At 36.4% G+C, this 26,618-nt stretch overlaps 1 protein-coding gene across 1 annotated transcript in view; it reads left to right on the forward strand.

Annotated features, from left to right (window-relative positions):
• Positions 1-26,618, forward strand: part of AGK (acylglycerol kinase) — a 103,344-nt gene that overhangs the window by 37,599 nt on the left and 39,127 nt on the right. The window contains exons 3-8 of the mRNA XM_025379334.1: positions 899-938; positions 4,192-4,271; positions 9,135-9,210; positions 17,782-17,874; positions 21,172-21,204; positions 22,489-22,583. Of these exons, the coding sequence (XP_025235119.1) occupies positions 899-938; positions 4,192-4,271; positions 9,135-9,210; positions 17,782-17,874; positions 21,172-21,204; positions 22,489-22,583 (417 nt within the window). The remainder of the gene's footprint in view (positions 1-898; positions 939-4,191; positions 4,272-9,134; positions 9,211-17,781; positions 17,875-21,171; positions 21,205-22,488; positions 22,584-26,618) is intronic.

The raw sequence follows: 26,618 nt of genomic DNA on the forward strand, positions 1-26,618 counted from the left end.
AAAAAAAAAAAAAAAAAAAAAAAAAAAAAAAAAAAAAAAAAGCCCAAAGCAGCTCTCACTGGGCTAAGACACAGTGTGGCAAGGTCTATGTTCCTTGTGGAGGCCCTAGGGGAGAATCCTTTTGCTTTTCCAGCTTCTAGAGGCCACCACATTCCTCGACTCTCTTCACAGCCTTCTTGCATCACAGCTGGCAAGGTTGCATTTTTCTGACCATTCTTCCATGATCGCATCTGCCTCTGATCAGAACCGGGAAACTTTCTGGTTTGAGACCTTTGTGGTTAGATTGGGCCCATCTAGATGATCCAGGACAATCTCCCATGTCAGGGTCCTAAGTTTAATCAGGTCTGTAAAATCCCTCTTGCCATGTAAAGTAACATGCCCTCAAGTTGTGAGGATTCGGATGTGGAAATTTTGGGGAGATGCGGCATGATTCTGGTTACCATAATATGGAAATATTTAACACAAACTTTTATTCAGAGGATGTATTTTTCAAATGTGCCGATAACTTGTTATCAGGTTATTTTGTTTGTTTGTTTTTTCAGACAGAGTCTCACTCTGTCGCCCAGGCTGGAGTGCAATGGCATGATCTCAGCTCAACGCAACCTCCACCTCCCAGGTTCAGGCGATTCTCCTGCCTCAGCCTCCCAAGTAGCTGGGATTATAGGCGCCCACCACCACACCTGGCTAATTTTTGTAGTTTTAGTAGAGAGGAGGTTTCACCATGTTGGCCAGGGCTGGTCTTGAACTCTTGACCTCAGGTGATCTGCCCACCCACTTTCACTAGGGTATTTTTAGAGAAGAGGTGCATATATTAAAAAGTAAAAAAGCTCACAAATTTTGTTTGGATCATAATCTATTGTTAAAGCTAATGATTATTCTCTTTTGCTTACTTTGATAGTGATAACCTACTAAGGAGAGCAGCCTGTCAAGAAGCTCAGGTAATACTATTTAATGTGATAAAATTAAACCCCTCCTTATCTTCATTGTGTAGAAGACTGAAGCTCTTTCAGGGGACTTGCACAGTGTCTTGCATCTGTGCAGTTTGGCTATTTTTTAGCACTATCAGGATGAATCACGCTGGGAGCCAACTCTGAGTAGAACTCCAGGAAGTTAACCATCTGGTGAAGAGCAGTTCTGACGCCCACCCCTGTAGACTGTTTGTTTCTGGATTGGTCCCCGGAACACAAAGCTGGACTGGTAGAAGCTCTGGGAATTTGTTTGTGTCTGCAGTTGTCTTTGTAGATCTGGCTAACCCCTGAATCATCCCTGATCCGAATAACCCCCAAGGATATCAGTTCAGAACAAGTGTTACCTCTAAAAGTCAAATCTTCTTAAAATTGTTGATTCATATTTTTAAAGTCCATCTTCAAGCTCAACTGGTCCATATCATGTACACTGTTACGTTCCATGAGATTTTACTTAAATATTCATTTATATGGCTAATTAATTATAGCTGGATTATAAATCCTTTCAAATTTAAGGCCACTTTTTTGCTCCCCACTGCAAAAATGTACATTATACTTTGCAGATGAAATTCTGTGACTGAGTTGCCTTTTTGTTTTGTATCATTTGAGCTTATGATGTCAGAAATACCAAAATAGAAACATGAAAATCAAAAGTGGCAAGTGTATGAAGCATTTAGTAATAGAAGTAGGTGGCAGACCCCATGTGTGTTTCTGAAATGTTTTAATGGATGACAGTGACAATAGATACTATAAATTAATTCCTCTCTTTGATTGTTACAATAGATATTATAAATTAATTCCTCTCTTTAGCAGTTGTTACAGTAGATACTATAATTCCCCTTTTTAGTGATTGTTATCTGGCTGTTCTAAATCTGTGTTTTAAGAATTTGATTACTTCTTTGTTTAAATTTATTATCTTTCATATGGCTCTAAGTTGTTTTAGAAATCAATTCAAATAAACTTTAATATTAAATTAAAGGTCATCCCCATCCCAAGCCAATCATTAGCAACTGGAAAATCCTCCTGGAGTACAGTGGTGTGATGTTGGCTCACTGTAGCCTCTGCCTCCTGGGTTCAAGCGATTCTCCTGCCTCAGCCTCTCAAGTAGCTGGGACTACAGGTGCACACCACCACGCCCAGCTAATTTTTGTATTTTTAGTAGAGATGGGGTTTCATCGTGTTGGCCAGGATGGTCTCGATCTCAACCTCGTGATCCACCTGCCTTGGTCTCCCAAAGTGCTGGGATTACAGGCGTGAGCCACTGTGCCTGACCCCTTTCTTTCACTCTTTAAGGAAGAGTAGACCTGTGTGATTGTAGGACCCTCCCTTTCTTGTTGAAAGTAAATGCCTCCACCTCTGTTCTAAATCCTCTCTCCTCATACATTTTCAGGGATGATGTTCCTTTAGTTATTTTCTCCTTCTCGTGTCCTTCTCTTTTCTTTTCTTTCCTTTCTCTTTCCTTTCCCTTTCCTTTCCTTTCCCTTTCCTTTCCCTTCCCTTTCCCTTTCCCTTTCCTTTCCTTTCCTTTTTCCTTTCCTTTCCTTGGAGTCTCATTCTTTTGCCCAGGCTGGAGTGCAATGGCACAATCTCAGCTTACTGCAACCTCTGCCTCCCGGGTTCAAGCAATTCTCCTACCTCAGCCTCCTAAGTAGCTGGGATTACAGGCACATCCCACCATGTCTGGCTAATTTTTGTATTTTTAGTAGAGACGGAGTTTCACCATGTTGGTCAGGCTGGTCTCGAACTCCTGACCTCGGGATCCATCTGCCTTGGCCTCCCAAAGTGCTGCAGTTACAGGTGTGAGCCACCACGCTGGCCTTATTTCTTTCTACTATTCTAATTCTCCACTTCCCCTGCATGTTTAGTTCCTTCCATCTCACAAATGGAAGTGGATTTGTCCTTATAGCCTCTGCTGGCTAATTTTCCTATCTGTGTACTTCCTTTTACAGTCTAAATTCTTGAAAATATGATATTTAAAAACAAATCTCACATAAACTTAATGTAGTCTCACATAAACTCCTTAGCTCACTGTGAATGTCTAAATAAGAATGAAAACAGAATAGAAATTATAATGTTCCAGAAACTTCTTACAAAGAAATAGTCTTTTTCTCTACTTCAGAAAAAAAGTATTTTTGTTTTTGTTTTGTTTTTAAAGCAAGAAATAGACAACAATAAGAAAGGCTCCAAAATGAACTGTCAGGGAGATGGCAGATTTAGAGTAAGTTATTCAATAAAAAAATTTGCATAACTTTTTTTCCTCCTCCCATGTTTACTTTGTACTTCCATACTAGAATTCTGCTTTCTTGGTTCAGGCCTACTCCCACCATTCAAGACCCCAATTTTTGCTCATTTTGTTACTTTCCTATTCTTATTCTTTTTGTTGACCATCATTTCCAATTCAGACATAATAGCAAGAGTTCCCATTCATTTCTCATTTGGACTCCTCACATCTAGTCCTCTGCCTTTTAATTCTACCTCATCCTTGATCCTCTCTTTAGAGCTTAGAGAGGCTTTGGAATTAGAAGATATATATTCCAGGCTTGTAATTTATCAACTCTGTAACTTTCAGGAACTTAGTCTTCCTGATTCTGGACTTTCTAATCTGGAAAACTGAGATTATTTTATACCTCCTTGGTTTCTGAGAACTAAGAATAATGTATGTAAAAATGCCAAATAGAAGGTGCTTAGTATATATTAGTTACGTTTCTTTTCTCCTGCCAGTTGCTGCTATTTAGTTATCATACAGGGTTGCAAAGAAGAGAAGGCAAATAGGTTTATTTTGTATGTGTATAAAGATATGAAGATTAACTGGTAACACAAAGATTCTTCATGAACAAGTTTTAGTGATGAGCTGGAGAGAATATTGTACTCTGCAAACTAAAGACATAGATTAAACTTCTCTCCTGACAGATTATGGCCTCACTAATTATATGTTTATAATAAACCTAGCCATGTCTTATAGAGAAAATAAATGTTATTTGCCTCTAGTACATAAAGCAGGAATTTTTATTCCAATACAAAATAGAGCTTATTGTCATTAAATAATGTTACTTTTTGTTGTTGTTAATGGCATTTTCATTAATATGAGATCATGAAAGAACATTTTCCCCCAAGGTTAGATACCATATGTGCTGCAAGTAAATTTTTTTTTTGGAATGGAAGAATGCATGTGACACTTACCAAATAAATAGACTTTTACTGAAAACTTTGCTCTTTTCTTTTTTAGGAGTTTGGCAATCAACTCATTCCTCCCAATGCACAAGTGAAGAAGGCCACTGTTTTTCTCAATCCGGCAGCTTGCAAAGGGTAGTGCCGTTTGTGACTTGTTATATACTTGTATTTTTAAGGGGGAAAGAAATCACAGACTATCAGGCAGCTAGTGAGATTCTGTGAAATTGGAAGAACTAGGTTTAATACTCTTCTAGCAATAAGATTCATTTGTAATGTAGAAATAACAGTTAAATGAGAAATAACTATAAAACTAATGGATGCTTAGCAAACTTGTCTAATTGAAGTTTAATAATCATTCCAGGATTAACACCTACAAAGATGTCTTGTTTGCTTGGAAATAGTCCCCTCGGGAGCAACTGCTGTACTGCTAGGGCGTAAATCCTTAGGCCATCTCTGTCCACAGGATGTTCAGAGATGGCCAAGAATGCTGTGGGCTTGGGAGATCAGCAATGTTCTTTCCAAAAGGGATGATCCTTGAACTAGGCCTGGGAGGAAGCAGGCAGGAGAAGACTACTCACTCTTCTCAGCTGAGGAAATGGCTCATGGGGCAGGGGCCTGGAGACAGGAGTGACCTACTTATGGCTTTGCCATGACACAGGACAGCCTGTAACTGGTCTGGCTGGCCTGGAAAGGTCATGTGGGAATTGTGGGAATTAAGGTGTGAAGAATAATTGAGACTTGGGTGTGTAATGATTTGATCATGGCAGTTCATTGATTATACAAATGAACCACACTAAAAGGTGGGGAAGGCTGTATGTGGGGGTGGGGAGTGGGTGTGTGGAGATTCAAAGTCTTAAGGAAAAATAAATGGGCAAAACTTTTTTTTAAACAATATTAGATGCAACTGTTATTCAATTGGAAAGGTGAATACAAAGACCTAGATGGCTTTAGAATAAATAATTAACTTTTTTTTTGAAAAAAAATAGTCAGAATTAAAGGGTTGAGTGTTAAAAAGTGATATCTCTTATGTCCCTAATGTCCAAGATAGTTCTTTTTGGCTTTTTGGGAATCAGAAAATCAGTAGGCTCGGTGCAGTGGTTTACGCCTGTAATCGCAGCACTTTGAGAGCCTGAGGTGGGCAGATCACTTGAGCCCAGGAGTTTGAGACCAGCCTGGGTAACATGGTGAAACTCTGTCTCTACAAAAATACAAAACTTAGCTGGAAAATATACAAAAATTAGACACGTGGCAGCGTTTACCTGTAGTTGCAGCTACTTGGGAGGCTGAGGTGGGAGGATCACCTAAGCCCGGGAGGTCAAGGCTGCAGTGAACCATGATCGTGCAACTGCAGTCCAGCCTGGGTGATAGAGTGAGACCCTGTCTCAAAAAAAAAAAAAGAGAAAAAATTAGTAAATATGTATTAAATTGGATTCTGTAAGATCTAAGTCAAATGACGTTAAGGTAATAAGAACAACAATAAGAAAGATAGTTTGGGCTGAATTGTAAGTGGTAGGCATAATGTTGTCTGGAGTAAAACACTGGGTCTCTGAAGTCAGTTTTTCTAGTCATTTCTTGAGAGGCAGTGAGTGTGACTTCACAGACAGGAGGACACATCCTACTTTATTTCTTTGTAATTCAGCTGTTTAATTCAGATTGTCTAAACAGACTAATTATTCTGCCTAACTGAATCATATCTGCTGGGCTTTGTTAGAGCCGCTTCCCTCCCCAATAAACACACCAGTCATACTGCCTATTAATCATTTTTGTTTAATATCAATACTAAATCATCCCAACAAATGAGCAAGTGCTAATATAACACAGTCAAAATACCCAGGGTAAGTAGATTGTCAGTGGTGGCCTGTGGCTGAAGATAACGGAGAACTCAGCCTGGGTCTGGGAGTTTGAGGAACCTGGTCTGTTGACTGTTTTGCTGCTTACTAGCTCTGTGATACTGTGGGAGTTAATTCACTTCTTAAATCCCCAGCTTACTCATCTGTAAAACCAGAAAGGCAATAGTACATACTTTAAAAATTATTATGTGGAATAGGGACCTTTGGTATTAAATGAGATGATGCTTATTAGGCACTATTTCCATTTCATAATAAGCACACAATGTAAGAAATATAAACTGCTGAAATTGTTACTCTCGACCATGGGTTTGGTTCAGAACAGCCTTCACTTCGCTCTCCCATCCTTCCCAGAAGCTCTTATACCTCTCCTTCGGCCTACTTCAGTGTAACTGTTCTATTCCTTTAGAGACCTAATAAATTAACAACTTGCTAATTTCTGATGAAACTTATGGCAATTTGTTTAAGCAATAACCAGTTATTTTGAGTTCCTGCTTCTAAGAAGTATCCACATTTTTAAAATTAATAAGCAAATTTTGCAGAGCAATTTTAGGTTCTTTTACATGTAAATGTATTTGCATTTTTAAAGATAGATTCATGTTTAAAACTATAACATCTTTATCTAAAGGTAAGCTAAAATACTGCCACTGAAGGAAAGTCTTTTCTTTTTTTTTTTTTTTTTTTTTTTTTGAGACGGAGTCTCGCTCTGTCACCCAGGCTGGAGTGCAGTGGCCGGATCTCAGCTCACTGCAAGCTCCGCCTCCCGGGTTCACGCCATTCTCCTGCCTCAGCCTCCCGAGTAGCTGGGACTATAGGCGCCCGCCACCTCGCCCGGCTAGTTTTTTGTATTTTTTAGTAGAGACGGGGTTTCACCGTGTTAGCCAGGATGGTCTCGATCTCCTGACCTCGTGATCCGCCCGTCTCGGCCTCCCAAAGTGCTGGGATTACAGGCGTGAGCCACCGCGCCCGGCCAGGAAAGTCTTTTCTAAAGGCGTTGTCTCCTTTAACAAGGTGAATCCCTGTGTGCTTCTAGGAAAGTCTGAAACTCTCCAGCATCCTTTTTTTTTTTTTTTTTTTAAAGCTTTCACTATTTAATTGCACTATTTTTGTCATCATGGCTCTGTCCTGACACGTTATTTATAATTTATCATGTAGCTGTTTCATTATGTAGTACTGGTTTAAAACTACATAAGAGCTTTAAGAAATAAGATAACTGTGTGTTTAGCATTAATAAATAATACATAAAAGAGTAATTATTTTGTGTGTGCCTGAGTCTGGAAATTGCTATAAGTACCTAAGGTTTTTATTTAGCCTCGGTGCTATCTCGCCCTTAATTATGTGATAAATAATGTATTTCTTACTAGTAACACTTGTTTTTCAATCTTTTATATTAGAACATTAGAAGGAAAAAAGTCTTCACCTTCATTTTATAAACGTATAACATCATATAAAGATGTGAATAAAGACCCAAATGTTCTAACCTGATTTCTTAAACTAACTCAGAGGAGGTTACAGATTTGTTGTGATTGATATGGCAGATTGAGACTTCTTCAGAATTTTGCTTTTAGGAAGTAGATCTGATCCACTTCCAACTGATCCTTTCCTATCAATCTAGTAATGAAAGCAACCCTGGAAGGAAAATCGTTTGTAGTATCACTAGCTCAGTGCTTTAATGTTGGGTTAAGCCCCCAGAAATGGTGAGCTGGAAAGGAGAAATTATTTACCCTTTTATGTTCATTCGAATAATCAGAACAGTGGAAAGGTAGAATATATTTAATTTGCATATTATAAACTCAGGCCTTTGGTTTGAGAGATTCTTTTGGATGGTTCTTGTGAAAATTTGTGCAAGCCTCTCAATTTCTATTTTAATTCATAATAAATGCTTTGTGTTCTATATGCCATTTGGTGGTTCTTTTTAGTTTAAAGAATATTGAGTTTGGCTTGTGCATAACTATACATGTCCCTCATTAGCTGCCTTTGTAGCTAAATATAAAATGTCTCTTCTCTAAAATATCCTTAACTTCTTGTATAAAGTATCCTTAAGGTCAAAGGATACATCCTTAGTTTAAAAATAATATCTGTTTTAGAAAGACATCTAAGTAAATGTGGATATAAAACTTAGGTGTTTGACATTGACTGAAAGTACTGGATTTTTTTCCCCTTATGTAATAGTTGAAATATTTGAGTAAAAGACAGGTCAACTAATTGGTATGTTTTAACATTAGTTTGACTTTGAGACTATGCCATTGGTGGGAGAGATTGTTTGGCAGAAGTTGCAAAACAATCTCTAGATCCCTACAGACTGTGTTTTTGAATTCTGACCTGAATTGGACAAGAGTTCACTGTCAGAATGATATGCATAATACTTTTGAAATATGCAAACTCTTTGGAGGCTATTTTTTCTCTTATTATAAGACATCCATGTTGTTTCCTTTTCCTTAGAATTTACATCTCTACGTTTGGGGCAGGTTTATTCATTCATTTGTGCATTCATTCATCAGATACTTAGTAAGTACTTTCTAAGTGTGCCATACATAATCCTAGAGGTCAGGGGATTCAAGGATTAATAAGATTTGGTATTTATTTTTGGAAAGCTTCCAGTCTAGTCCTGACAACAGTCTTGGAAGTCTGTAATCACCATACAGTGTGAAGGTCACTAATAGAGATGTGTATAAGGTAATCGGGGAGCACAGAGAGGGCATGACTGTGCCTGGGAGTTTCAGACAAGCTTCTGGTGAATTAGTAGTTTTGTCTGCTTTGTCATGTTGTGTTCCTAGCTCCTCCACCTGTGTCTGTCACAGTAGGTACTCAATGAATACTTGAGTGAATTAAGCATTGTTGCCTGAATGGAACCATATCTAGTGTTCGTTCTTCCCCTAGAGGAACTACTGTGTGAACTATAGGCCTCCCAAATGGATAAGAGCTTATTGCATTAGATAAACGGCAAATTCTCAGAGGCCCCAGGTGAAAGGTTTTATTTTTCCATGCATATTAACTCATTACTTGTTGTTAAACTTTCTGTACTTGAACAAGTAGAGGAAACCCATATTTCATAGTCTTTCTTATTCTGCCCTGAAGAGGATTGTAAGGCTTTTTGTTCTTCTCTTGATAACCTGTGTTAAAATGTTTGTATTTTTTCCTTTGTTTACAGAAAAGCCAGGACTCTATTTGAAAAAAATGCTGCCCCGATTTTACATTTATCCGGCATGGATGTGACTATTGTTAAGGTAAGAATGGCTCCTGAATATTTATTTCACCCAAACAACTGCGTCTTATAACAACCTCTTCTCTTGGCTTCTTAGCAAACATTGCTTGTCACAAGATCTAAGAAATTAATGTTGTATACTGTTCTGACAATTAATAAACGTAGTTTTGTTTTTTTCCAAATAGTATCGCTTTTCATTTTCAGAATAGGATTGGATGGAGGCTTGGAGAACTTGATACCTTTCATCTAAGAGATAGGATGTGGAATTACATCTCTTGGAAGATGAAAGTTGTTATAGCTGTAAGAATTCTTTTCCTGAAAATACACAACCTTCAAGTTTGAGTAATTAATTTAATTTCTTAGTAGTTCCACAAACAGGTAAACCATTTTCTCTCTGATAAGGAATTATCTCTGGTGAAGAATTTTAAATGGTAAAGCTTTAGAATTTGTGAGATTTCATTAAGAAAAGGAGGCAAGCATAAATTACAGGCAATTGTACTGTTTCGAAGATGCAGGACTCTACTTGTTGAATTTTAAATGAGATATATGTGGGTAAGTATACACATGTGTATATAGTGAAAACCTCTTTTACTGTGGTTATAAGTTTGTGGTTGACTAATTTCTAATATTGTACGCTTCCAGGAAATCATAGAAGTTAAAAAGGATCATTTAGTCTCGTTTACCATGCAATGTTGAACCCTGTTTTCCAACTTTTCTGGCATGATTTTCCAGTTGTTTGTCTCTGGGGATAGGAGAAAGGGGAAGAAAACTAACATATATTTGAATACCTGTAATGTGGCAGGTAGGAGAAACCTTAGTATGGTTATGTGAGACTGATGTTTGTTTCTTCAATGATTGGTGAAACTCACTGGTAAAACCATCTGGATCTGGAGCTTTCCTTGAGGGGAGATTTTCTCTTGTATGTGTGTGTATGTATGTAGAGACAGGATCTCACTTTGTTGCCAAGGCTGGTCTCGAACTCCTGGACTCAAGCGATCCCCCCACCTTGGCCTCCCAAAGTATTGGGATTATAGGTGTAAGCTACCATGCCCAGCCTTTTTTATCTTTTTTGAATTTTCTTTGTACATTAAATTTCTTTAACAGTTCTAGAAGCACTCAGATTTTATTCTTGACTTAATTTTTGTAAGGTAAATTCTTCAAGGAATTTGTTTCATCTAAATTTTCAAATTAATTGACATCAGCTTGTTCATAATGTCTTCTATTTAACTTAAATTTCTATAGCATGTGTAATGTCTCATTTTCAGTCTCAATATTGTTTATTTGTACCCTCTCTCTTTCCCCTCAGTAATCTTGTGAGAGGTTTGTCAATTAGCCCTTGCCATGAACCGTTTTTTGGCTTATTGATCCTCTTATTTATATGTTTCATTGATTTCTGATCTTTTTTTTTTTTTTAATTGTTTCCTTCATTCTACTTTTTTTTTTTTTTTTTTTGAGATGGAGTCTGGCTCTGTCGCCCAGGCTGGAGTACAGTGGCCGGATCTCAGCTCACTGCAAGCTCCGCCTCCCGGGTTCACGCCATTCTCCTGCCTCAGCCTCCCGAGTAGCTGGGACCACAGGCGCCCACCACCTCGCCCGGCTAGTTTTTTTGTATTTTTTAGTAGAGACGGGGTTTCACCGTGTTCGCCAGGATGGTCTCGATCTCCTGACCTCGTGATCCGCCCGTCTCGGCCTCCCAAAGTGCTGGGATTACAGGCTTGAGCCACCGCGCCCGGCCTCATTCTACTTTTAAAAAAATTTTTCTGCTGTGCTTTTTCTGATGTTTTAACTTCGTGGCTTATTTCATTTTTACCTTTCTTTCTTAGTGTATGTATTTAAGCTACAGAGCCACTCTACTGCTTAGCTGCATCCTATACTTTTTGATGCATAATATTTTTATTATTTATTTTTAAATATTTTTGAATTTTCCTTGTGACTTTTCTTGATCTATGTGTTTTTGAATTTCCAAATCTAAAGTTTTTCTGATTGTCTTTGTTAGTGATTTCAGACTTAATTGTATTTTGGCCAAAAAAATGAAGTCTATAAAATTCTAGTATTTTAAAGTTTGTTGAGATTTGTTTTATGGTCCAACATGTGCTCTGTTTTCATAAACGTTGTATCTATGTCTAAAAATAGTATATATCCGTTATTGGGCACTATGTTCTTTATATGTTCATTAAGTCAAGTTTGTTAACTGGGTAGGTTCAAATCTTCCATGTCCTTACTGATTTTGTTCTTCTGTTTTAACTATATAAATTATCAAGAGGGGGTGTTAGAAATCTCCCACTATAATTGTTGGTTTGTCTATTTCACTACATAGATTTGTCCATTTTTGCATTTTGTATTTTGAGACTATGTTATTAGATGCACTAAAGTTTCAGATTATTTCATTTTTCTTACATTTTGACCCAGTCATAGAATGACTATTTTTAGCACAAATACTGCCTTTTATGATAGTCTATCTTATCTAGTATTACTGGCAATTTATATTTGCTTATTTTTAGTTTTTGCCTGGTATAATTTTTATATCCCTTTATTTTCATCTTTTTTCTCTCCTGAGATTTTAGATGTATTGTTGATAAAAGCATGAAAGCAGGATATTGTAAAGGCCATTTTCTTATCTTTTGACTCGACTGTTTAATTCATTCCAACATTCTATACCAGTTATCTATTGCTACAGAACAAACGGCCTCGCTGTTTTTCTGCTTATGATTCCATTGGTCAGCAGTCTCTCCTGGGCTCCTAGTGGCATGGCTGAGGAAGGGTGGTCTTCGATGACTTTACTCACATGTCTCCAAGTTGATGCTGGCTGTCCTCTGGCTCGTGTAGTCTCCACTAGGTATCTTCACATGGTAGCTCGGTGCCTGAAGTCAGTTAAAGATATCCTCTAATTTTATCCCTTATTACTTTTATATGTATTTTTAAACAAATAAGAATACTTTTATATTTATCTACAGTGCCATTTTCATACTTAGCAAAAGTAATGATTCTCTTTTATCATCTTACAATATCTAATCCCATCTTATACTATCAAATGTCCTGTGACTCATGTATTTGTAATTTTTTCCAGTTTAAGATACTTATCAATTGTATGCAAGTACTAATATGTACATTACATATACAGAAAACAGACATTTAAAAGGATGAGATTAAAAAATAAATAGAAATACTAATGTTTACTTTTTATGCCTCAGTAGAAACTACTGCTCTTTACAGGGTTTGTTTTCTTTCTTTTGAATTAGCTTTTATTTTGAAATAATCTCAAACTTATAAAAGCACAGAAATAATACAAATTTCCATATCACTTCATCCAAACTCCTCAAATACTGTATTAACATTTTACCATGTGTACACATGCTCTGTCTTTACATGTATGTGTGTATGTATGAATGTGTGTGTATATATACATATATAAAAATATACACATATTAATGTGGTGTGTATATATACATATGTATATACACACATATTATTTTCTGGCTTGTTTGAGAGTAAGTTGCAGAAATAATGTTCCTTTATCTCTAAATATCTATATCCTAAAAACAAGGGCACTCTGTTACATAACTGCAAGAACAGTTATCAAAATCAAGAAATTAGCATTGATGTACTATTATCTTGTAGAATTTTTTTTTTTTTTTGAGACAGAGTCTCACTCTGTCACCAGGCTGCAGTGCAGTGGCACAATCTCAGCTCACTGCACCCTCTGCCTCCCAGGTTCAAGCGATTCTCCTACTTCAGCCTCCTGAGTAGCTGGGATTACAGGTGTGTGCCACCACACACAGCTAATTTTTGTATTTTTAATAGAGACTGGGTTTCACCATGTTGGCCAGGATCATCTTGATCTCTTGACCTTGTGATCTGCCTGCCTCGACCTCCAATTGTTCCATGAATGTCATTTATGACAAAAGAGAAAACACTTTTTCTTGTTCTGCATCCAATCTGGGGTCACATGTTGAATTTAGTTGTGATATTTGTTTAGGCAATTTTAAAAAATTCCTCAATTTTTTTTTTAAGAACGTCCTTCAGTTTGGGTTTATCTACTGTTTTGTTATAATTAGATTCAGATTATGTAGTTTAGCAGAAGTACCACAGAATGTTGTGTCTTCCTCAATGCATAATACATGTAAGAAAGTCCTGTGAACTCTTTAAATTTTTAGCTTGAGATTTTTCAGATTATCCAGGTAGCATGCATTTGGGTCACTTATATAAGGACTGGCCTAAAGTTGTGGATTCTCAGGGAAGATGTTTATCCCTTCATTTAGCACCAAAGTTCAGAACACGAAGGTTTCTTTGCAGCGCCCTGGGAATCGGCTAGGAGTATGAGTGAGTCAACCTTGTTTTTATTCTCTGTAAACTGCACATGCCGTCTTTTGGGTCCTGGTTTATAGTGGGGTGTGGTTCTGTACTAGATTCACTAATCTTGAGCAGGTCCTGGGATTTTTGTTTGCTTTTCCTAGAACCTGGTGAAACTTTGAAAACCAACATTCAGATCTACCTGGTTTACTAGATGCCCTCAAAACATTTACTGTGTAGGTGCTAGTTTTATATTTAGTGTTCCTTACTTTATTCTCATTTATTGATGCATCAAAGATGTTTTCATTATTTTACTCAGTAGCTTTAATTTTCAATGGCAGGGTACCTAGCCTACCATTCTTTTAGAAATGGAATTGCAGCACTTCGCATAACTGGTTTTATTTAAATGACATAAAGGTTAGTGAAGTTGAGTGTTATCTTTATTTTGTGAATGAGGAAATCAAAGATACAAACATCTAGAAACCTGCTCAGTTATACAATTAGTAGTGACAGAGCTCATTTAAACCCAGGTCTGTCGATTCTAAGGCATGTGCTTTCTACCGTAGGCTCTGTCTCCCATTTGACATGAAACCTCCAAGACAACCTTTTTCATCTTAGGATAGCGGTATTAGAATATTCTTCCTAATTTTGAGAAGAAATCTGTTTCCCAAAAGTTTTTACACATAGGTCAGTGGTTTTCATCTCTGGCTGAATATCAAATTACCTGGAAATGTTTAAAAATATAATTTATACCCCGGTCACACTCCCTAGATATAACTAATGTGGAGTGGAATCTGTCTGTATTTACAAAATAATTTCATTCATTCATTCACTTGTTCATTTGTTTATTCATTCCCAGGTGATTATAATGTGTAGTTGGATTGAGAATCATTGACTTCAGACTTGGTTCTATCCCATGGGTTCATGCGGAACAAGCCTAATCTTTCTTCTGCAAAATAGTCTTTGGAATAATAAAGAATGTTATCCTAATGTTCCCTTGAGCCTTCTGTGGTTTAAACATTTCCAGTTTCTTCACAGGGGTGATGGTTTCAAATCTGTCACATTCTTGATTGTTCTCTTAGATATTCTCCAGTAGTGCCCAGAAATGAGGTATGAGCTATCTAAGGAAGAGTAAAGCAAGACCATCAAGTCTCCTGTTCCATATACTATTCTTTCAAACAGCTCAAGCTCAGACTCTTTTGTTGCTGTCGATATATCATACTTTTGAATCATACTGGACTCATTATCTTGTTTGCTATGTACCATCAGGCCGCTTTATAAAAAAGTAGACTTTTTTAGAGCAGTTTTAGGTTTAAGGAAGAATTCAAGAGAAATCACAGAATACCTGTATTCCTTCTCTCCCCCGCCCACAATTTCTTGTATTATTAACATCTTGCATTAGTGTTATACATTTCCTACAATCGATGAGCCATTATTGATGCATTATCATTAACTCAAGTCCATAGTTTTCATTTGCATTTGCTCTTTGTGTTGCACCATTCTATGGGTTTTGACAAATGCATAATGCATTGTGTTCACCATTATATTATCAGACAGATTAATTTCACTGCCCTAAAAATCCTCTGTGTTCTTCTGCTCTACCTATTCATCCTTCCCTACACAGCTGATGTTTTTACTGTCACCATACTTTTGCTATTTTTAAAATGTCATATAGTTGGAATCATACAGTATGTAGTCTTTTTCAGATTGGCTTCTTTCACTGAACAATATGCGTTTTAGGTTTCTCCATTGTGTTTTCATGGCTCATTAGCTCATTTCTTTGCTAAGCAATAGTCTATTGTCTGAATGTGCTACAGTTTATCCATTCACCTACTGAAGTATGTCTTGGTCACTTCCATTTTAGCAACTATGAATAAAATTGCTATAAACACTAACGTGCAGGTTCTTGGGTGGACATAAATAAGTTTTCCACACATTTGGGTAAATGTCTAGGAGTGCTTTTGCTGGATAATATGGTAAGACTATGTTTGGTTTTATTGGAAACTGCCATTCAAAGTGGCTGTACCATTTTGTAGGAACTAGAGTTCCTGTTGTTCCATATCCTCGTCAGTCTTTGCTATTGTCAGTGTTTTGGATTTTAGCCACTGAAACAAATGTATAATGAAATCTCATTGTTTTAATTTGCAATTCCCTAATGACATATAATGTTGAGTGTATTTCCATATGCTTATTATCCATCTGTAGATCTTTGGTGAGGTGTCTATTCAGATCTCTGCCCTTTTAATTGGGCTGGCTTTTTTTTGTTGAGTTTTAAGAGTTATTTGTATATTTTAGATGCAAGTTGTTTGCTATGCATTTTGCATATATTCTCTCTCAGGCTGTGGCTTGTCTTTTTATCCTTATAATCATGTTTTTCATAGAGCAGAAGTTTTAAATTTTACTGAATTTTAATTTATCAATTTGTTTTTTCTTTCATGGATCTTGCTTTTGGTGATGTATCTAAAACCTCATCACCAACCCCAAGATCACTTAAATTATCTCCTATGTTATTTTACCTTTAGGCCTGTGATCCATTTTGAGTTAGTTTTTTGAAAAGTGTAAGGTCAGTGTCTAGATTCTTTTTCTGGGAAGGGACAACTGTTAGGCCACTTTTTTAATCCTTCCTCTTTTAGTGCATTTGGGATTTTTTTCCTAAGATCAGAGCCTCAAATATATTAATATTATCTTTATTGTCTTCAAAACTATTGTCTGTCAAATCTGTCAAGATCTTTTAAAATTTTTATTCTTTTATTCCTTTTCACATACCTTTTCACATGTATTAATTTGTTTTTACAAATATTTATTTAGTGCCCACTATGAGCTAAGCCTTGTTCTAGGTATTGGGGATATAGTCTTAACAAAATAAATTCCCTGCTTGTCCTTCTGGTGATCAGTTCCCATCTTGAAGCTATTCAGGGGCCCACCAATCACCTCATTAGCACAAACTGGCAAGATTGAGAGGGGCTTGCCATGAATAACAAAAGACATTTTTATCACTCAGGAAATTCCAGGGGTTTTAGGAGCTCTGTGCCAGGAACCAAGGACAGAGACCAGAGATATATATATATATATATATTTTTTTTTCCTCCTGAGACAGAGTCTTGTTCTGTCGCCCCGCCTGGAGTGCAGTGGTGCGATCTGAGTTCACTGCAACCTCCACCTCCCAGGTTGAAGCAATTCTCGTGCCTCAGCCTCCTGAGTAGCTTGGATTACAGGTGTGCATCACCACGCCTGGCTAATTTTTGTATTTTTAGTAGAGATGGGGTTTCGCCATGTTGGCCAGGCTAGTCTCAAACACCTGACCTTGTGATCCGCCTGCCTTGGCCTCCCAAAGTGCTGGGATTACAGGCGTGAGCCACCACCCCTGGCCCAGATATATAAATATATATATATATATAATGCCACAGGTGCTTGAGCCCATCTGAAATCCAGGCATTTAGTTTTTATCTATTAGTATGTATAGTGTGATACCAATTGGAGGGAGTGTTTCCTATTTTAATATTAGTTGCATTATGTCTATTGAAATTTAGTGTTTGGTTTTAGAGGTATACATATTATTGGTGGATTAAATGGTTCATTTAAGTCTGTATATGTGTCTGAGATCAAATGGTGTCAATAAAAATGGTAAGTCTTAGGCATTGTTTTGTGACTACTTTGAATCATACCTGTATTTCTTTATATATGGTCATAACAAAACAATAATAACCTCCTTTTATTTAGTGCAATACCAGTTATGAACACTTACCTTACCAGTTGCTTTACAGACTGCTTTACAACTGTTTTACAGAGAAGCTGTCATTATTCCCTCCCTCAACATACATAATTTCAGTGATGAGGAGATTAAGATCCATAGAATTTAAGGTCACTCAGTAAAAAGTAGAAGGGTTGAGATTTAATCTAGGTCTCTTGGGCTCTGACATCTGTGCTCTTGTCATTACATCTGCTTCTCCCTATTTGTATGTACAGTTGACTTCCTATAAAGGAGGTAATAGAATCGGCACTGAACTGGAAATGATGCCTTTGACTAGCTAGCTGTGTAACAGACAAATTACTGGGTTTGAATTTTATTTTCAAAGTAAAGAGCTGACTAGATGGTTTCTGAGGTCCCTCTGGCTCTAAAAGTGTAAAACTGTAACAACTATACATAATTGCTTTGATAGCTATTTTTTTCATGTCTATCAATTGTGTAAAATTTATGAAGAGAGTCAATGTAAAACTTTAAAGAAGATATCCCACATTTTTAAACCTTTAACCTTGTGGCTCTAGGTTGATAAACTCATCAAAGGCCTCCTTGGTATTTCAGACAGATTATGAGGGACAAGCCAAGAAACTCCTGGAACTGATGGAAAACACAGATGTGATCATTGTTGCAGGAGGAGATGGGACACTGCAGGAGGTATGACTGTTTTTCTCTTTGAAGCTATTTTGAAGGTGAGAAAAATGGAAAATAAATCCTAGAGCAATGGTATGTTGTAATTTAAAGAAATTATTTAATTCATTATTTTCGGATTGTTGCTCTCTAAAGCTAGGATGGCTTTAAATTTTTCTCATGCACTTCCATTTCATTGCTTTTTGTAAACCCTCTACCCAGCACATAGAAGGATTTTCGTATTATCATATTTAAGTTTGATAATATTAATATAATAGAAGAAAAAATGGTGGTGGATGGGATAATCTTGTTATATTTTGAAGACTCTTATGAAATAGCCCTGTTTGTAATGGAATCATTAGTTTCCATCATCAGGTATGTTTCTTATAAAATAAACAAATAGAGATTCACCTATCCACTCTCATGTCATTTCCATTACATATAGTATTATACCACATTAATAGGAAGAGGTATACATGTTAAGATGTATGCATCTGCTTTTGTTTTAATATTGCAAATTCTCAATGAGATACCACTATGCACCTATTAGAATGGCCGAAATTTCAGAACACTGATGATATCAAATGCTGGCAAGGATGTGGAGCAACAGGAACTCTCACTATTGGTAGGAATGCAAAATGGTACAGCCACTTTGGAACAGTTGGGTGTTTTCTTACAAAACTGAACACACTGTTAACATACAGTCGAGCAGTCATGCTCCTTGGTATTTACCAAAGGAGTTGAAATCCTGTGTCCACACAATTGCACATGTAGCGGCATTCTTCTTAATTGCCAAATCTTGGAAGCAACCAAGATGTCCTTTAGTAGGTGAATGAATAAGTAAAGTGAGGTATATTCCGACAATAGGTATTATTCAGCACTAAAAGGAAGTGAGCTATTAAGCCATGAAAAGACATGGAGGAAACCTAAATGTATGTTACTAAGTGAAAGAGGATCGTCTGAAAAGACTACATACTGTGTGATTCCAACAATTTGATATCTGGAGAAGGCAAAACTATGGAGGCAGTGAAAACGTCAGAGGTTACCAGACGTTGAAGAGAGGGATGAATAGGCAGAGCACAGAGGATTGGTAGGGCAGTGAAACGATTCGTTATGATTCGTTATGATACTGTAAGGGTGAATACATTTGGGTTATATACAAATTTGTTTAACACAAATTTTGTGTATTTGTTATACACAAATGTATAAGTGTTATACATTTGTGGAAACCCGTAGATGTACAACACCAAGAGTGAACCCTAATGTAAGCTATGGACTTTGGGTGATGATGATAATGTGTCAATGTAGGTCCATCAATTGTAACAAACGTGCCATTCTGGTGAAGGATGTTGATAATGGGTGGAAGGTTCACATATAGGAGGCCAGGGGGACGTGGGAAATCTCTGTATTTCTCTCAATTTTGCTGTGAACCTAAAACTACTTTTAAAACATAAAATTTATTAATAAAGATACCCTTAATGCTTACTTTGGTCCATTAAGGACAATAAGTATGTTACCCTGCAAGTACTCTTCTTTTCTAGCAGCAGAGTAGTGTATTCATTGTATTTTGGAAACCCCTGAAGAGCCCAGTGCAGGTGATCCCACTCACTGCTTAATTATTCAATCCTGTATACTGTAATTTACATTCATCCCTCATTTCTGATTGCCTGTTGTCCCCATTTGTTGGTTTTACCAGTGTTCAGGGATCAGAAGCTAACAGCAGAGTACTGTCCTATGTTTGACTTAATTTAGTAAGCTTCTTTTAAAAAGGCTGTGCTAATGATGTTGTAATTGTTTTTATGGCTTTTTAATGAAGTGTGAAGAATATTGATAGCATGCCTACAAAGAAGGAAGTAGACCTCTCAACAGCCCCGTTTATTCCTGAAATTCAGTGAGGCAGGAGAAGATGAAGGGAGGAGACCTGGGTCAGGTTTTACTTTACAAAATGTTTTTAAAGAAATTGTGTATTTGGTATAATTACAGTCATATAAAAATATGTACTGATTAGAAAAAGGATTGGAGGGAAGTATATCAAATATAAACGAGTGATTAATAATTGGTTACCTGGGGCCAGGTAGGATGGCTCACGCCTGTAATCCCAGAACTTTGGGAGGCCAAGGTGGGCGGATCACCTGAGGTCCAGAGTTCGACCAACATGGGGAAACCCCGTCTCTACTAAAAAAAACTCTGGACCTCAGGTGATTCGCCCACCTTGGCCTCTCAAAGTGCTGGGAGACGGGGTTTCATTGTGTTAGCCAGGATGGTCTCGATCTCCTGACCTAATTTTTGTATTTTTAGTAGAGACGGGGTTTCGCCGGGCGCCGTGGCTCACGCCTGTAATCCCAGCACTTCGGGAGGCCGAGGCAGGCAGATCACGAGATCAGGAGATCGAGACCATCCTGGCTAACACAATGAAACCCCGTCTCTACTAAAAATACAAAAAAAAATTAGCCGGGCGTGGTAGCGGGCGCCTGTAGTCCCAGCTACTCAGGAGGCTGAAGCAGGAGAATGGCGTGAACCCAGGAGGCGGAGCTTGCCATGAGCCGAGATGGCGCCACTGCACTCCAGCCTGGGTGACAGAGCAAGACTCCAAGACTCCGTCTCAAAAAAAAAAAAAAAATTAGCTGGGCATGGTGGTGGGCGCCTGTAATTCCAACTACTGGGGAGGCTGAGGCAGGAGAATCGCTTGAACCTGGGAAGTGGAGGTTGCAGTGAGCCTAGATCCAGCACTCCAGCCTGGGTGACAGAGTGAGACTCTGTTGCAAAAGAATAATATAATAATAATAATAATAATTGGTTATCTGGCATGGTGGAATTATGAGAAATTTTTTATTTAGGTATTTTTCACAGTTTTACAGAATATTGTCCTTCATATTTGTCAATAAGAACGATTTGTTAAGTGCACACTCTCTGAGTGTAGCAAAGTGCTTTTTTCCTGTAAATGTACTTTATAGTAGTAAACTAGGGTTTTCTGTATAATTGATGTATACATCATATTTATACCCATTTTATAGAACATTTTATAGTAAAAAAAAAAATATGTTTTTACTAATACGACTTGGAGTTTTTATAATCATTTTAATGATTTTATAATCATTTTATCTTAGCCTTTATTGTATTGTAGATCCTAGGTCAAAAATAAAATCTAATTTAGCGCTAATTGTATTGGAGAATACGATATGTTTTAAGATCCAATGCATCTTTTAACAGAGCTTCTAAGAAGAAAACAGGAATAAGTTTATGGTCTATGAAAATTGAATCCAATTCTTTATTATACAGGAAATACATATTGTTTATAATAATGTTTTATTATTGCATTTGTAGGTTGTTACTGGAGTTCTTCGACGAACAGATGAGGTGAGCATTTAAGAAAGTAATTGCATTTTAACTTTTATTTTTCTGTTCTTTATTGCTCTTCTTTCTTTTACTTTTTTTTCCATTTTAATATTTTAAAATGGGTATACATTGTGCTTTCTTGAATTTTAGAAAAGAAAATGCTGCTACCCATGTCATAGAACACATATATTAACACATGGGGACTTTTCTGGTTTGGTAATTGATGGTATCCAATAACTTTGACAATGATTATTTAAAATTTTGTTATGGAATATTTTTTTCAAAGAACTTTTTTGTAAAGAAATTGTGGCATAGTGGGAATCATCTAACAGTTAAAATGAATGAACTAAATGTATAAATATCTACATGGCTAAATCTCAAAAGTGTTGAATTCAAAAACAGCAGGTTGCCCAGGTATGTTATGCATTTCCACAATGTTTTAAGATTCAGAAAACAATATTATGTATTGTTAATGGATGCCTAGATATGTAGCAAAAGAATAATAATGTGGATGGAAAGGAATCACACCAAACGCAGGATAATGGTCTCCTCTGGGAGGGGAGAGAGGAGAATAGGTTTAGAAGGGACTTTCATTTTTCTATCGTTTTATTTCTTAAAACATATGAAGCAAAAAGGTAAATGTTGACATTTGTTAAATCTAGGTTGTGGGCACATGGATGTTTTTGTAACATTATTTTATGCACTTTTCTACAATAGCTAGAAGATCCTTCTCAGTCCCTTTGGTAATAATACATTGTGCTCAGAATTGTTTTGAACCTTATAGTATCTATTGTATGTGTGGCATTTAATTAAGTTAACTACTATGCCAGTACCATCTATTACTTGAACTTGTTTATTCTCTTTGCCTTATTTGTACTTAAGATAGTTTATAAAGCACCTTCACCTATCATTGGTCACTGTATAAATGGTAGACATTTTTAGTTGAATATTATCTGCAACTTTATCAAATAATGTGACAATGTAATACAGTCTCTGTTGCACTAGTGCATTGATCTAATATCTTCAAAACCCTCATTATCTTAACCAAATTTCTTTCAAACAGTTGTCATTAATGAGTACTGAAATATTTCTTCCAAATTCTGAGTCACTTTGTTGTCATTGACTGCCTTGTTTTAGAAATTACCCGCCTAGCTTTATTTGATTACTGGTCTAGGGATGTGGGAAAGGAGATGGGGAGGCAGATACAGGGTCGTTATTTGTCATAGTGGACACACCTGTGCTTCTCCACTAAGCCTGATTTTCTGATCATAACAATAAAACTTTCTTCTTCTTTTTTCCCTGTAGGCTACCTTCAGTAAGATTCCCATTGGATTTATCCCACTGGGAGAGACCAGTAGTTTGAGTCATACCCTCTTTGCTGAAAGTGGAAACAAAGTCCAGTAGGTTGTCAATGTGGGGAATTAGCATTTGTGGGTGAGCGAGCCTGGGAATGAAAAATTTGTGTATATACTGTAACTTTTTTGAGTTTTGATAGCCTGAAACTTCAAATAATTAAGAGGAGGACCTAGATCAGAGTTCAACCTTTCAGTTCATTGGGAAGTTTCCCAACTTGGTTGTGGGACTCTTACGATAAGTCTCCAGGTCAGGTGGAGGTGAATACTTGATGTACTTTTGTCAGTTGTGAAGATAATATCCCTGACCTAAACCGTTTTTGTGCTTGTGCATTGTAAGATTCTTTAGTGAAGACAGATTTGTGCTGATCATTTGTTTGCTTTAAGTATACACAATGACAAATAGCAAGTCCCTTGTGAAGACTGAACTAGTAGCCTGGCTTCATTATCTTGATATTTAAAATAGATAAAACCTGTAAATATAGCCACATCCTTTTGGGAATACCTAAAGTGGTAGGCAGTGTAGACAAAGTAGATAGGGAAAGCAGTGTAATTCTGACATCTAAATTAAATTGCTGTGAGTCTCACAGTGTTTTCGGGAGTCAAGCAAATTGTTGGTATCACTGTTGTTTTTTGCTTGAAGGCATTATGTAAACAAAGCTCTGCTCTTTCAAGAAGTTAGGAATTTTGAATTTGAGCTTTGACAGTGATTAATAACATCACTTTGAGCAAACAGTTGTCAAGAAGACCCAGATAAATGAAGAGAGAGCTGAGAGATCAGTTGGCTGATGGTTAACGTAAGCTTTGTGACACATTGGAGGAAGTCAATAAATAAATATTTGTTGCATGATTTAATGAAAATTTTCTCATGATTTTTCTGGTTATAATCTTCTAGAATAAATAACAATAATAATACTCAAGTGATTTTCTGTTTTGGTTAAGGAATTTCTTTTTCTGCTTTGGAATTCTTTGATTAGGCTGACTTTTGTGAATTTATTTTTGCTATTGTAATTTTAGGAGTCAACTGTATATCTTTTAACAATTCTATGTTTTCTTTTAATAAGCACCTTGGTCCAGTTTTCAAAATACTAGGCATACACACATAGATATATGTCAGACCTTCATTTAAACTTCTTTCATGTTTCAAACCTTAATATAATGGGGATTATTCAGTTATTCGTTAGCCATCCTGAGGCCTAACTATAGGAGAGGCCATTTCAGTTGGCCATACTTTTTTTCCCAGTTTAGAATTTCTGAGGGGGCAGTAGATAATGACAGTTAATTGCTCACATTTCTGCTTCTCCAAGATAAATCCTGTCTGATTCAGGTGTTGGTTAAATTAGAGAGCTTGTCTTCCCCTGTGTCAGTGTAGATTTTTTGAATTGCTTTAGCCAATATTCCAAATAGCATATGTCATTGATCCAAGGGTAGACCATTTTCCTGGAAGACCCCTTGCCTGTCCAAAAGCTAATTTACAGAGCGTGGCAACCCCCAGGGTCTGAGAGAGTCTTCAGTTTGGGGGAATTGATTTTCCCTTGTAGTTAAACTACTGTTGTTGCTGCTGCTATTTATAATTTAAAAATGTATAAAACTTAATTTATAAGCATGCCCCAGGGCTCTTAGGTAATCAAGTAAGTCTTTCCTGAGTTCAGAATTCTGTAAGCCTCACAAAATGGCAGGAGCCTAAGGCTGTTTAAAAAGAACAAGCCTTTGCTTTTTGCAATGCTGTCAAGATTCGTTGTACCATAGTTACTACAGAGGAAAAAAAGAATTTTGAATTCGGAATGTTGCAAGTAGATAATCCGAAAAGTGCTATTCCATGCTACAGTGCTGCTTTATTTAGAACTTTTAGTTATTGGCAGGAGAATGATAAATTATAGGTTGTGATTTTAGCTGTCTTCTGCCAAGCAATTTAGGAAAAAAATTTAATATAAAAAGACTTTTTGAGTTACAACAATTTTTTTTTAAGGTCAGCCTCTCAAAGGCATTTACTAAATCTCTCAGTGTGTTAAATACTGTTCAGAGTAAGTACAGTGCTTTAGGATCCTTTCTGATAGCTTTTTTCAGAGTTAATATATTCATATCAAATTAACTTAAACTTGTGAGTGTGCTACTTACTTTTTCCTAAACTGAAACTCATATTCCAAACTGCTACCTACTTCCCAAGTAGCATCTGTATTGGAGAGAAAAAATGGTGTAAAAATGAGTTGATAGAGAAACATGAGAAAGTATAATAGTTTCAGCTAGAGTTTAACCCAAGCATTTGAGTTAATGTGTGTATCTTGGGATTTTAAAGTATCTTAAGTTGTACCTAACTTTGTTAGAAACATTGGTTTAGGTGGATTTGATTCCTTAGGTGTTTGCATTTAGTCCTGAGCACATTGATGGGGAGGACTGTAGAGCACCCAGATTTTAGATGTGGATTTTTTCTTTGGGAATCCATTAATATCCATTTGATGCCTCCAAAGCAGCCTTACAGGTTAAGTTAGCACATCTTTGGAGACAAATTTCATTTTGTGACATGCTGGCTTTGTCCTCTTGGTAATTTCATTCAGTCTCTCTGAACCTCAGTTTCTCTTACCTGTGTTTACCAAATGCACACTAGTAGTGCTTACTTCAGAAGATTGTTAAAAAGCTAGAATAGGTCTAGTTAGGTAAGTGTAATTATGTCTAGTAGACTTTATTCATATTTATTAAAAATTCATTTGGGGGGACAAACAGTAAATAACAAGTTGACTACAATTACTGATTCTAGATGCTATGATTAAAACAAATATAAATCAAAACAGATAAGCCTCTATTCTACTGCTAACTGCTTCACCTGGAAAAGTTTTTTTTTTTTGCTTAAAAAAGGAAAGAATGTTTTGTAGTCATTCAAATCAGTTACCATGGGACGGCAACAATTTCTGTGAAATTAACAGTATCAACCAGTTCTGTACATAGCAGAATAGATTAGGAGGGGCCCTGTTTGGTTAGGAACTGCCCTTTTTTTAATGGAAATTAAAGTACTTTCTAAATGACTTCTACTTGTAGTTGTACTTAAACTCTAGACAAAATAATTATTTTACTGCATTAATAATAGTTACCATATTTATTTTTCCAAAATATAGCTATGTAATAATAGAGGCAATAGGACACTAACACTGACATACCTTTACAGAAAACATGAAATACTTATGGATAAATCTAACAAAATATGTGTAAGATTTATATGATGGAAACTACAAATCACTGAAGAGAGAAATCAAGAAGACCCAAGTAAATAGAGATACTTCTGTGTTCATGGATTGCAAGGCTTAGTACTGAGATGTCATTCTCTCCAAAACTGATCTATAAATTCAATACAATCCCAATCAGTGTTTCCTAAGGCTTTTTGTAGAAATTGACAAATTGATTCTAAAATTTATATAGAGAAAGGAAGTAAAATAACCAAAATAATTTTGAAAAACAACAAAGTTTAAGGATTTACCCTATCTATTTCCAATACTTTAAAGCTACAGTGATCAAAACAGTGTGGTGTTGGCAAAACAAGAGATATAAATCAGCAGAAGAAAGAGTCCAGAATTAGACCCACACACATATGGACAATTGATTTTTTAACAAGGGCATCAAAGCCATTCACTGTATAATAGAAAAGATAGTTTTTTTAACAAACAGTATTGGAACAGTTGAACATATACAAAAAGTAAACTTCAACCCATACCTCACACTATATATAAAAATTAGCATAAAATGGATTGTAAACCTATATATAAAACCTAAAACTGTAAAAATTCTAAAAGAAAATCTTTAGTCATTAGGGAAATGCAAAACAAATCTACCGTAAGATGCCACTATGCATCTATTAGGACAGCGTAAACGAGAAAAAAAGCAAACAAAAACCCATCAAATGCAGCAACTGAAACTCTTGGATATCATTTGTGCAAATATGAAATGGTAGCCACTTTAGAAAATGGTTTGGCAGTTTCTTATAAAATTACACATATACTTACCATAGGAGCAGCAATCACACTTATAGGTATTTATTCAAAAGAAATGAAGACATTTGTCCGTACAAAAACCCATACATGAATATTTATAGTA

The sequence above is a fragment of the Theropithecus gelada genome, chromosome 3 (genome assembly GCF_003255815.1).
Source record: "Theropithecus gelada isolate Dixy chromosome 3, Tgel_1.0, whole genome shotgun sequence".
NCBI lineage: Eukaryota > Metazoa > Chordata > Mammalia > Primates > Cercopithecidae > Theropithecus > Theropithecus gelada.